Here is a 14,476-nt window from a genome sequence, read left to right as displayed (position 1 = left end):
GTTTTAAATTTTTGAGTATGCTGGTTTTGAATTTTTTTTAGATTTATTGATTTCTGGATTAAGGTGATTAATTGTTGTTGTTTATTAATTTTTGTTGCTGTTTGTTCTTGAGGACGCATGGAAGATAATAAGGTAAATGGGCAGAATATTATAATGTAAAGCAAATGTGTACTTTGTTGATAAACTAAAATATTTTTGAGCTTGAGTTAGGGTACATGTTCTCTTGGAATTTATTTTGGTTGAACGCTTTATTTACTGAAAAAATTGTATAAGATATTTATATATGGACAGGATAAATTAAATTTTAGTTTAGATTGCTATATATTAATGCCATGCTTTATTAAAATCTTATAACATAAAAGTTTACTTACATTTCCTATTGGTGTAAGGCTGCCGCATTTTTTTTCTGTCTACCATGGCTCAATATTCTCTTGACACCAAATTCTGATTAAACAGGTTTTTCAATACATGCCAGTGAATCCTGTTAACCAAAAATTCATGTCAATTTTTCAATTGAAGTATTTATTTTCAGAACTTCATTGTAAGATTGATGGGATTGCTGACTTTGGCCGAATTAACTTTAAAGAAATAACTTTTAATGAGATGAGATTGCTGCATTTTACGGATTGACATGTAGCTTTTGCTTTCTACAATTTATATGCAAAAATGAATGGGTTTGTCGCAAGGAAGACCAGGCTAAGGCGAAAAATTTTATAATTGGTTTCATAAATCAGGTCTCTCTCTTCACGTTTTAAAGAATGGAGAAAAACAAAACATACAAACATAACACAGATCTACTAAAAAAATAAAAAAATAATGCACAAAAAATAATATACATAGATAGAAGTTTATACCTAAAATGTGATAAAGATGTATGTGTTAAAATTGGGAAGATTAGGTTAAAAAATAAAAAATATATAAAGATTGGATTAAAATTTGTGAATATTAGGTTGAGAAATTAGAAATATATGAAGATTTCAATGATAATATAATGGCAAAAAACAAAATGTCTATTTCAAAGACCTTCGTAAAAACAGGCCAGACCCAAAGTCATCACACATACTTACAAAAATAAATTCTATTTCAAATTTTCAGTAATTCACAACACAAAAACAGCTTTTTACACATTACCTCTACCATTTGGGCCACACAAAAACAGCTTTTTACACATTACCTCTACCATTTGGGCCACATTACAAATACAACAAAACCTATTCACGCATTACGTTCTGAAAAATGAAATCACACTTTTCAAGAATTTTTTAACTTAAACACGTGTCATCGTAAAAAAGTGCCAGCACAACAAAAAGTAAAGGCTCATGGTGAGCCTGGTCCAGGTGAGGCTAATGCTAAACTCACCTATATGTTGCTGCAGTCTAACCCTTTAAGTAATTTTAACTTGCAAAACAGGGATATTTCTAGTATTTCCAAACACACACCACGAGACGACAAAATAATGACAAACAATCGAACCGTACATGTGATACCGGTAGGCTAATAAAGTAATTGACACATGTGAAACGTTTCCTATAATATTAATGTGTTGTTATATACAGCATCGCATTCCCAACTCCCAACCGTGTCATTGACTTGATTTGCTTCACAAAGAAGGTATCAAGTCCCTGTTTACTTCTTCTCTAACTTCCTACGAACTGACAAAAGATATTCCAGCCTCCTCCATAAGCCTCCTAAGCCTCAGCTTGTATATGATTTGAGTCAGAGCATCACTTTTAACCAGTCGCTGCTATGTCTTCCCAAAACCAGGAACCCCAATTCATATATGATGCGTACATTAGTTCCGGATTGCAGTTCCCTCATCCTTTTATTTCAAGTCTCTATGATGCACTCAAAGGTGTTGGACTGTATGTTTTAGCAGACCGCCCCGAGCCCAATACTAATATATATGGCGCAATGGAACGATGCAGAGTTTCTATCATAGTTTTCACAATAGATTATGCTGAATCAACCTTGTACTTGCAAGAACTCGTGAAAATAATGGAGTGTCATCGGAGGAAAGATCAGAATGTTGTGCCCGTGTTCTATTGCTTGGATCCCTCCGAAGTATGCAATCTGAGCGGTCATTTTGGAGAGATTTTGTCGCTAACTCTGCAAGGAATCTCAAGGGATGAAAACAGGATGTTGAGTTATGAGACCGCCCTTCGACAAGCTGCTTCCATTTTACCCAGGTTTCTTCCAGATATCTGGTAATTAAATTCTCCCATGTTTTTTAATGCTTTGATCTTTATTCTTGATCAGCTATGACCTTTTGAGTATCTTTGGCTTGTTGGAGACTAGAGTGGAACGTGATTTTCTCATTCAATTCTTATCCTGTTCCTCTGATAAATGTGCATATTGAACAATGTTTGTGAAGGTACTAGAGAGTGAGAGGGTTTGAAGAGAGTTGGCAGAGAAAACAAAGATAGCGAGAACGAGTAAAACGAGCGACTAACAAAATTTATTTATTTTTTTTTGTCAACATTTGGCTAATTCTAAACTAAATTTTAAAATCTAAATTCTAATTGTATAAAAAAATTAAAATTTAGAGAAAATGATAAATCGATTCCTAACTTTTTGCCTTTTTGGTGTGCGGATATTTAAGTTCGAGGATTTAAAAATAGATTTAATTTCTTGATCTTTTCAAAATCGGTACACATCGATTTCTGGATCTAATTTGTTCCATTTTAAAATCTCTCTCACGTGTGCATCTCTGTATCAACCAGGTCATACAACGCAAGTCACATTTGATTTTTCCTTTGAGTTTGACAAACCCAAATGAACATGAGGGATCAATATGTCTAGGTTTTGAAAAAGGTCAGAAACTTAAATGTATTTTCAAATCTTCAAGGACTTAAATATCGGTGGATCAAAAAGTCAAAAACCTATTTGTTCTTTTCTCCAAAATTTATTATTTTTTACCATTACTTAGTCATAAAATCAATTTCTTTATTCTAGTTTCTTTAATTTAGTAATCCAACAACATACTTTATGTTATAACTAGAATGAGACCTGCGTGATCCGCGGGACAAGACGGTAAATTAATGGTAATATATAATAAATATTAAAAATTGTTATATTTTGTAGAATTAAATTAAATATGTGTAAACTAAAGTTAAATTTGAAAGGTGTTTTTTTAAAAATAATTTGTAGTACAAAAGATTTGGATGGTGGAGTTATACAAAGTGATATTTTTATTTGGTGGTTTAATTTTTGCATTTGTTTTAGTTGATGGATTCAGTCTTCTTATGTGGCGATTGTTCTTTTTTTTTTATTGGTTGTTGTTAGAGTTGTTACTTTCTTCTTTCTGTCGTAGGTTCTTGGAAAGACATGTTCTTTGTGAATTGTTGAGTTGTATGCACTTTCTATTATGTTGTTTGTTCTATTTTTGCATGTATGTTCTTCTTTCGAAGATGTGTCTTGAATTTATATGATTTTCTTTCTCCTTAATCTCTTGATGGGTATGTGATATTCGTCTGATGATATTAGTGTTGGCGAAGTTGGTTCCTATAATCAATGAATAATGTAAATTAGAAATAAAAAAGATGTCTTGAATAAGGGATTTTTTTTTTTGGAGTATCACATGTTTTATTTGTTGTAAGGTGTTGAGGTTTAGTGTTTTTGGTTGGAACAAAATCATTTATTTTGAATCCAAATATAAGTGTAAGGTTGCACAAATTTTTCAATTGGGGTGGTGCTTCAATGTCATTACTTTTCTGGAGTGTCATTAGATTTGAAGCAGTTGTGCCCTACAATTTTTTTTCTTCGCCATCAAATAGTACAAAAATTGTTGTAGCACTTTGATCTGAAATAAGTATTGTGTTAGTAATTAATAATTTGATAGATGGGATTATGAAAAGGATAAGGAGTTACCTTATCGTTGGATATTGTGGTGTTTGATTATATGTGCCACAAATGTAGTTGTCTTCTTTTCATCTAATATAATCATTTCTAAGCAAAGAGGCTACTCTTCATTTGTGGTTGTTAATGTTTTTCATACTACGCAAACTTTGATAAACACATTGTCTGTTTGTTTAGTAATATTGTCCAAAGAATTATACTCCATTGAGTAAGTTTGAGATGTTGTGTAGTTCGAAAATAATTTTTTTGTGCTAAATTTGATATTATTTGAAGAAATAGTGATAAGAGACTTGTATAAGTAAGTCAAATAGTATGAAATTTGAATATTTGTAACATAAAATTTATTATGATTTTTTTGGTGACTATAAAATTTATTATGATTAATAATATTATTATGACATTTGTAATGTAATATGGATGTTTATTATATTTAATGAGTTATTTATAAAAATTAATTATTGGGGGTTATAAACTTATTGTATTGCTGACATGACATTAGTACGAGGAGAAACATATCTTAAAAATAATGTGATAAATTTATCTATCTACTTTTATATATTAAAAATAGATAGATTTTAAACATTGATAGGGCCAAAACAATAAATTCTAATGGCCTCTAACATTTCTCTACCCTTAATAATTTGTATTATTGGTTAATGATTATGCTTTATATTTATATGTTTTTCAGGAATAACAGAGAAGTTATGAGCCATATAGTTGGACATGTTACATCCTTGATGGATTCAACGAAATTATTCATTGCAAAGCATCCGGTGGGAGTAGACTCTCGTGTGCAAGATTTGATTCAACTCTTAAACAATCAGAAAGCAGATGGTGTCCCCATAATAGCAATATGGGGAATGGCGGGAATAGGTAAAACTACAATTGCCAAAGCCCTCTACAATCAAATTAGCCACAATTTCGATGTGAGGAAATTTGTCCCACACATCCAGGATAGGAAGGGGGATGATCCAAGATGGTTGGCTTTCAAATTTATAGAAAAGAGGCTTCTTTTATTTTTGAGAGACCAAGTTAAAACAAAAGCGCATAACTTTGACTCAACAAGAAATATATGGTGGGAAGGACTTCGTTGCTTAAAGGTACTTCTTGTAATTGATAATGTGAGAAGTGAAAGAGAGCTGGAGGTTTTGCCAGTAACTAGTGAATGCTTTGGTCCTGGGAGTATAATAATCATCACGACAAGGACTAAACATGATCGACTTCAAGAGATTGGCGTTAATCATATATATAGAGTGAAAGAAATGGACTACAACGAATGTGTTGAGCTTTTTAGTTGGAGCGCATTCAACAAAGCCACTCCTGAAAGAAGTTTTTCTGGTCTTATTAATTATGCAATTGAATATTCTGATGGACTGCCACTGGCTCTTGTGTGTGTTGGCTCTGCTGTATCTGAAAAAAGTATAGAAGAGTGGGAGAATGTATTGGACAGCTTCAAAAGATTCCCCTTTCAAGATGTATGGCAGGTTTTAAAAGAAAACATAGATTCTGTTGGATCTGAAGAAAAGAAAATATTCCTTGAACTAGCTTATTTGAGACATCTCTTTATTGGAATGAATCGAAATGATATAAGTCAGATATTACAAGAAGCTGGACGTAATGCCGCACCAAGAGCAATTAAAGGTCTTGAAGAGCATAGTCTTGTATGGTTTGATGAGGACAAGCTTTGCATGAATCGTTTGCTACAAGACATTGGAAGAGAAATGTATATGAAGGAATCCTCGATTGAGCCTCAGGTTTGTAGGTTGTTATTGTTTATGAGCACATAAATTGACTTATAGTTGGCATTTGTTTTTGAAACTCTTTTTGGAACATAACAAAGAAAGAAAAAAAAAATTGCAACTCAATAAATTCATTAATAATAAAAATAATTTTTTTAATATAATAAATTGTTAAAAAAACTTTTAATTAAGGTGAATGTATCCTACTATGGAATAAAAAACTTTTAATTCAGTTTATAGTGTATGCTGCATAGATTTAATACTTGTCTGAAAGTTAGTTCAGTGTGTTTTATTTTCACATTTAAAAACTTATGCAGCAAAGGCCATATGATGTATTCTTGAGCTTTCGAGGCAAAGAAACTCGCTCAAAGTTCATCTCACATCTTTATGCATCTCTTGAAAATGCTGGTATCTATGTTTTCAAGGATGAAAACGGGCTAGCAAGAGGGGAAAGTCTCTCACTCTCGCTTCTGAAAGCAATTGGAGAGTCTAAAACTTCTATCATTATTTTGTCACCAAATTATGCATTTTCAAGATGGTGTTTGCAAGAGTTGGAAGACATCATGATATGTTGTAAAAACAAAACTCAAAAGGTGCTGCCAGTATTCTACCATACAGATCCCTCGGAAGTGCGAAATCAGACTGGTAAGTTTGGACAAGCTTTTGATAATCTTATGAGAAGATACCCGCATAAAATAAAAGGCAAGGAGCAGAGTTGGAGGAAAGCACTCCGTGAAGTTGGGTGCATTGCAGGGTTTGTCATCCGAAAATCCAAGTAAATTAATTAATATCCTTCATATTTTGCAAGAATCTCTCTATTCTATCTACAGGTGTTTAAATATATAAAGTTTGGACAAATTCTAAATTTAGGAATTGCATCCTAAGATTCTTTTTCTTTAAAATTTCTTCCGATATAAAAGCATATGAAATTCTTACTGATATAATTCAACTTAATTTTGTCTAACTTGCGTGTGATTATTTTCTTTAAGCAACATTATACTTACAATGAAACTAAAACACCTTGAGAAAGTTGTAAATCTTCTCTTACTGTGTGTATAATCTCTAGTGCCTACGGTGCAGGAATGAAAGTGAGGATATTAAGAACATTGTTGAACAAGTTACTCATATGCTGGAAATGAAGGAATTGTTCGTTGCTAATCATCCCGTAGGAGTTGAATCTAGTGTTGAAGAGGTGATTCAACTATTAAAAGACCAGCAACAAGAAAATCCTCTACTACTTGGTATATGGGGCATGGGAGGGAGTGGTAAAACAACCATTGCCAAAGCGGTTTATAATAAAATTTTCCGTGAGTTTGAAGGTCGGTGTTTCCTCCTAAATATAAGAGAAGTTTGGGATCAAGATAATGGAATTCTTCATTTACATCAACAACTTCTTTCTGCTATCTACAAGACAACGAAAATAAAGATTGAAAACACTGAATCTGGAAAATCAATATTAGAGAGAAGACTTGGCCAGAAAAGGATACTTCTTGTACTTGATGATGTGGACAAATTGGAGCAACTAAATTCCTTAGCTGCAAGTCATAAATGGTTCTGTCCTGGGAGCACAATAATCATCACAACAAGAGATGAACATCTTCTTCGTTGTCTTAGAGTTGATAAGTTATATAGTATGAAAGAGTTAAATGACAAAGAATCCATTGAACTTTTTAGCTGGCATGCATTCAAAGAACCGTATCCAAAAGAGGAGTTCGATTCACTTGCTAATGAAGTTATTTCATATTGTGAGAGATTGCCACTGGCTCTTGAGGTAATTGGGTCACATCTGTTTAATAGGGAAGTATATGAATGGAGGAGTGTTTTGAATAAACTCAAAACTATTCCAAACAATGATGTACAGAAGAAGCTTAAAATAAGTTTTGATGGTCTAAGTGATGATAGGGACAGAGAAATATTTCTTGATGTAGCATTTTTCTTTATTGGAATGGACACAAATGATGTATCTGATATATTAAATGGCTGCGGGCATTCAGCTGACATTGGAATAAATGTTCTTATGGAACGATGCCTTATTACTGTGGACACAAAGGGAAAACTTGGCATGCATGGTTTGCTGCGAGACATGGGAAGAGAAATTATTCGCGAGAGTTTGCCAATGAAACCTGAGGAACGTAGTAGGTTGTGGAATCCAGATGAAGTGCTTAATGTATTATCAAAAGAGATGGTAAGAATTTCAAGTATGTTTTCAAATTCATATAACAACAATGATATATTGTGAAAACTTTTGTTTCATCCTTTTCAATTATATTTTCAAACAAGGGAGTGGAACTTCAATTATATTCTATTCTCTTGAATTTTTATCATTCAACCTGATTGGAGTTTTAGTTATTTGACTATCTTTTGAAATTTTTAGTGTGCTTTTAGCAACCCTTAATCCAATTTTACTTTTTGGTTCCTATAATTTATAGGGAACAAAAGGTATTGAGGGACTTGCTTTGAACCTGCCAAAGTCATTGAATCCAACTCAGTTAAAGACAGAAGCATTTAAGGAGATGAAGAGACTGAGATTGCTTCAGTTTGCAAATGTGCAACTTGTTGGAGACTTTAAATACCTTTCAACAGATCTTCGATGGTTGTGCTGGCATGAATGTCCTCCAGAATATACAACTGCAAACTTTTATCAAGGAAATTTAGTTGCCATTGACTTCAAATATAGCAAACTCGACCTAGTATGGAAGAAGGGTCAGGTATAACTTCTGAGTTTTATTTCCTTTTGTGGTTGGACATAGCAAACCTCAAACAAAGAAAACTTCAAGAACAAGTGAGAAAAACAAAGCTCATGATCTTTTTAGACATGTTGAAAGATTGGAGAGCTTTGCATTTCTATAGGTGTTTGTTTTGTGTTTTGTTTTTTTATATGGGAACTCCCCCACCTTTTCTGTATTTCTGTTTTCCCATATTAATGAAATTCTTATAAAAAGAGTATATACCTATTAACAAATTTCTAAAAACAATTCAAGTGAATTTTCATATATCCAAATCTAGTTTTTTTTTTTTTTTAAGTTCTTGAATTCATCTCCTTAAAATTCTTGCAGATGATGAAGAATCTAAAAATTCTCAATCTTAGTCATTCTCAACACTTGACACAAACTCCTGACTTTTCAAATATGCCCAAAGTTGACTTCGGTTTCTCTTACCATTGAACATCTCAAGAAAGTTCTTCTAATCAATTTGAAAGGGTGTTCAGGGCTTCGTGTACTTCCAAGAAGCATCTACAAGTTGAAATCTCTCAAAACTCTCATTCTTTCAGGATGTTCATTGATTGATAAGTTAGAGGAGGACATAGAACAAATGGAATCATTGGCAACTTTGATGGCAGATAAAACTGCCATAACACAAGTGCCTCATGCACTACTAAGATTAAAGAGTATTGTGTATATTTCCTTGTGCAACTTTGAAGGATTATCGCGCAATGTGTTTCCTTCAATCATTTGGTCATGGACCTCTCCAACAAATAATTTCTCACCCCAAGTGCAAACACTTTTGGACTTGTCAAATGTTGTTTCCTTAATAGTCCCAAATAGAAATTCTCAAGGCCTATCATCCATTATCAGAGGGCTTCCACAGGTTCAAAATGTTAGGATGGAGTGTGGCTCACAACTCCAAATAACAGGAGATGTAGCTTCAGATACTTGTAATGTCACAAACTGCAATGAAATGATAGTATCATCATGTGCATCATCAGTTGGTTGTTGCAGTGAAGGTGATGTTACTGAATCAGAAAATTCCTTGAATTCAATTTTAATCCAAATGGGAATGAATTGTTCTGTCACAAAGATACTCAGAGAGAATATTTTGCAGGTTTGTCTATATCTTTGTTCTATCATTTTATTCTTTGTTTTTGTATCTCTTGAGATAGACATATGCTAAAATGGTTGTATATCATCAAACTAGTTTTTAATTTCTTTCCTTTTTTCTAATTTTTTAGGTATTTCAAAATATTGTTGGAAATGCTGACATATGAAATTCATACATCTTAAAGCTCAGCCGTATATTAAATTATTTTCTATAACTGTTGGATCACCTTTTAAGATCCAAGAATTTATGGGTCTTTAATTATAAATGAGTAAACCACTACCAGAATTGTATCTCAGATTTTCGATGCCACAAGAAACTTTTTCTTTTGTTATTTTGTAGCCTATTTTGTCAACATCAAAATCCTTAGGATACTATTTTGATGTTTTGCTCATACAAATATATATTATTCACTTATTCAAAGTTAACTCATGAAAGTTACAACTAATACTTAAACTTCGAATACTAAAGTATGTTTTGATTATGCAGAATTTTAATGCCAGAGTACCTGGAGAGTGTTTGCTTCCTGGCAATAAGAATCCTGATTGGTTAACATTCAGTGGAGAAGGTTCTTCTGTAATTTTTGATGTCCCACTCATGTGAATGGATGCAAGTTAAAAACAATGATGTTGTGTGTCTCCTACTCTTCATCTCCAAACATCAAAGCATCTGAAGGCGATATTATTAAAAATCTGTTTATCATAAATCTCACAAAGACCACTCATTATCTCTACGATGGAGATACATTGGCTTCACTTAGAGAAGAGGAATGGCATAAAATGATTTCAAACCTTGAAGCTGGAGACAAAGTACAGATTGTTGTTGTTGCTAGGATAGGAATCATAGTGAAGAAGATAACAGTTTATCTCATATATGGTGAACCAATTGATATTGTTTGTGGTGATGATATGGTAGCAGATGGAAATGTCACTGTTCATGGTGGAGATGAAAAAGTAAGTGCTAATTCTCTAGGTATCTAGAAACGCTATTTTAAAATATGAAAGTTATGTCCACATTATGTTGCAGGCTGATTTTGATAGAGCTTTTAATATCTGTTTTATATTTGACTCCTATACTTTATGTTACTATCTTTAAGTTTATCAGGACTGGTTCTACTATTTTGAACTTCAAATTAAGTGCTGTGAAATTATCAACTTTTAGAAAGTCTTACTTGTTGGGAAATGTAAAAGCACATTTCTTCCTTTTGCCACCTTATATGGTGTGCTATTACTCATCTATACTATAAAACAAGTATGCAATTATTGAAACTTCATATTCAATCACACATTAGTTCTCTCCTCTTTTACTTTCTCTCCATTTGTATGCTTACTATTTGTTCATTTTCTCTGTTGATCTGTGTATAAAACTAATGTTTATATATATTTTTTCAGAAAAATTCGAAGTCACTTGGAAAACGAAAACTCCAGAGAGTGTGATCACCAAAGAGTATTGTGTGACTTGTCAATTTGAGTTGAAATTGTGGGTAAGTGTAGGCTAAGAAAGGTAAAATTTAATTTGTTGCCTAGATCTAATTATAAGTTTTCCTTCTAACCTCGGATATCATTTTTTAAAAAACTTCTGCACATACTTTTCCCCGAACAATGTTTCAATGCACGACACTCTTATAGGTTTTAGTAAAATTTTATGCTTATTGATTTCTATTAAATCTATATCATTAAATGGTTTTAATTTATCAGGTACCAAGTTAATAATTCATGTAAGTCATTCACTTTTTCTGGTACCCAACTTTACACAAACTGTTTATGTAATGTGAAATTTATGACAGGGATGTAAGTATTGGCTCCAGAGAGGATGCAACAAGAGGTGCACATGACTTTTAGGATGCTATTAAGTAGTAGAATACATTTTAATGATAGAATCAAAAGATCTTATTCAAGTCATGTCTGATTAATAATCTAAACTTTTCCACCCAAGAAGATTGAGTTCTACATACTCATGAGTATAAAGGAGATTGTGCATATCTTTGTATAGCATTTTACTATTCATGTTTGATCCGAGGCTCTATAAATAATGTATATAGTTCAAAAACCATTGCAAAAAAAATATCTTGGTTGAAAGCTCTAATCCATTTTTTTCTAAATAAATCAAATTCAAAACGTAATCGTTTTCTTAAAAATTCAAAATCAAATCATAAAATCTTTAAACCCAAATCTTTCTAAATAACCACTTCAAAACGAAGCCTTCAATTTTCATCAAAATTTCGGCAGCTTTTTCTCTAAAACTTGGACTTCTGCCACCCTTCAAGGGTACCAAATACCAAACAAAATACCTCTCCGTCATTCAAATCATTTTCAGTATCAAATTATTTCAAAATAAACCAATTCCAATATTAAATCTTTTCCAAAAACCTATCAACTTCAATAGCAATCCGTTTACAAAATTGAATCACACATCTCTCAACCAATCCATTTAATTCAATTTTTACAAGCCCACCATCAACCTTCAACACTTCAACAATCATCATTATTTTATACTCATCAATATCACAATTCAACACATACAAATTCATTCATCCTTTGTACACATATCATATACCATATACACAATCCATCAATAATTCATTCAGTTCATTTCTATCTTAAGGGTCTTTTAGCTAAGTTTTCACGTGACATTAAACATTAACTATGAGAAACCAAAACTATACATTGGCCGATTCCTTTCAAAGCGCGAAACTCCTCAAAAATCTCTCATTTTACATGCTCCAAGCTTCCAAATGTCAATTTCTAAAATTTAATCACCTGGATTTCATTCCAAACTGCCCAATTAAACTCCAAATCAACAAGAATACAATCTAATTCACACAATATCCCTATAATCATCATAGGGTTCATTAATTCAATGATTCACAAGGGTTTAACAGTTTTTTACCGTACCCACAGATCAATGGAACAAAACATAGTGATTATCCGCTGCTAAAGTTAACCTAAACAATCAAAATCATTCAATTACTCAATATCCAAACTCAAAACCCACAAAATTAAGAAGAGAAAGAACTGGACAAAGAATCAATTACTCAATACCCAAACTCAAAACCCACAAAATTAAGGAGAGAAAGAATTGGACAAGGAATACAAATTTCTTACCACTTTGTTAAGATAGATTTGAATAGAATTGCGAGACGAACACGTAACCACTGATGACTCATCAATCGGAGCTCCTAATTGAAAGTTATAATCGATTGAAAATTGGAAGTGGGTTAACTCTCTTATATAAGCACGTTAACTCTCTTCCTCCGTGTACTTCTCGTGAAATAAAGAGAAAGAAAAGGGATAAGTCATGTTTATATAAGCGGGCTTGGGTCCGGTTTGGATTCTGTTTAATTGATTTGGTCTGTCAATTTAATTTTAGACTAAAATTTTTAAAATTAGTGTCAAAATTCATATTTTGAATATTTTTACTTTCTTAAATTATAAAATTTAATTTTTTAATTTTTTTAATAATAATTAATTTATTAACTAATTATTTATTAATTTTTTAAAATTTATAAATACAAACATGTACCTAATCTCATTTTCATAAGCAGTGTTGTTAAAACCGTACCCCTGTCCTCATTGAAAAAAAAGCAAGTCACAACTACTAGGCAATCACAATTCTAGTTAATATGTGTACAAATTATTATATATATAGATATCTTTATAACAGATATAAACTAATTAATAAATTATTAAAATTTGAAAATAGTTATTATTTTAATATAAAACAAAATAAAATATTTATGATAGAGTAAAATTAACAAAATACTTATTATTTATGTTTCATATTATTTAAGAATAGCTGGATATTCTTAAAATGTTAGTACAAATATGTATTTTAAATTTTAACTTTAAATTTTTGACTATTTTTTATTTTTTATTTACATAAGACTGAGTTAACCGATTCAACCAGTGACCTACCAGTTAAACTAATAACTCAGTAATCCAATAATTTAACCAGTTCGATTACGATTCGGTTCTGACAACTATGCTCATAAGTCATAATTTAGTTTGTTGATTAATGTAACTAAGCTCTTTCTCCTTCTCTGATCTCTTTCTTAGCAAGTATTATTAATATTAGAAAAGTGTAATTTTATATTTGATTTATTATTTTTTGTTTTGTTCACAGAAAAATTATTTTAAAGAGGAAAAAGAACTTAATTAATGTTATAAAATTTGAAGATTAAATAGTCATCAAGTTATGGATATAATAATAAACATATATGCTACTTAATTATTTTAACTTTTTTTGTTATTGAATATTTTGTAAAGATGATATAGTTAAAGGTTGTTATAACTTAAATTGGTATTATGGTATTTTACAATAATGATCGTGAATTTTATAGAATACTTTATGAATCGAATTTGATGGTAAATGTTTTATTAATTTTCTTTAGTAATTTGATTTAAATAGTTAAGGTTATTTATTGGTATTAAATTAAAAAAAAAGTTGGAATACTAATTTTAATGCAATATGAGAAAACCATTGAAAATAAAGAAATACATAACTACAAAAAATTATTGTCAAAAGTCATAAAAGACAATAGTATTAAAATCGCTGTCAAAAACAGATACAAAATATCAATAATATTAAAACCGTTCTTAAAAAGAAGCACAAAAGGCAACGATTTTTAAACAGTTGTCCAAATTAGTAATAAAGTTACAATGGCGTAAAATCGTTATCTATCTTGTTACAGTTGTAAACCGTTGTTTAAAAATTATTGTAAAAATTATTGTCTATTAGGATAATAAGAAAACGATTTTTTTTTTTGTTATCGTTGTCTTAGGTAAAAAATCGTTATCTATTAACATTGTTAACAGTCACATATACCACGGGTTAAAAACTGTCGCCAAAACGTTGCTTAAAGTTTTAACGATTTTTTTATTTACGGCAACGATTTTCGATCGTTGCAAAAATTTTTATTTATTGTAGTATTTTTTATGAAAAATAAGCTATAATGAAGGGAGTTGATAAAAATAACATGAAGAATAAATATGGAATAAATTGTTATATGTGCTACTTCTTTTTAGTTTTTTTTAATTGTATTATAATTTAAAATAAAAAGATTATGA

General features: G+C 31.1%; 1 protein-coding gene across 1 annotated transcript; it reads left to right on the top strand.

The window, feature by feature from the left end:
• Window positions 1–1,587: 1,587 nt before the first annotated feature.
• LOC107475212 (disease resistance protein TAO1-like) lies at window positions 1,588–10,913 on the top strand. Its single transcript, XM_052257420.1, is given in 10 exon segments — window positions 1,588–2,204; window positions 4,544–5,609; window positions 5,912–6,369; window positions 6,675–7,779; window positions 8,024–8,302; window positions 8,651–8,721; window positions 8,723–9,416; window positions 9,900–10,004; window positions 10,007–10,363; window positions 10,802–10,913. Coding segments are annotated over 10 exon segments (4,638 nt in total). The 5' UTR covers window positions 1,588–1,746; the 3' UTR covers window positions 10,847–10,913.
• The last annotated feature ends 3,563 nt before the right edge of the window (window positions 10,914–14,476 follow it).

Source organism: Arachis duranensis, chromosome 2 (assembly GCF_000817695.3).
Source record: "Arachis duranensis cultivar V14167 chromosome 2, aradu.V14167.gnm2.J7QH, whole genome shotgun sequence".
In the NCBI taxonomy this organism is placed as follows: domain Eukaryota; kingdom Viridiplantae; phylum Streptophyta; class Magnoliopsida; order Fabales; family Fabaceae; genus Arachis; species Arachis duranensis.
The sequence above is the reverse complement of the archived record's forward strand: the minus strand, read 5'-3'. Positions and strand labels throughout refer to the sequence as shown.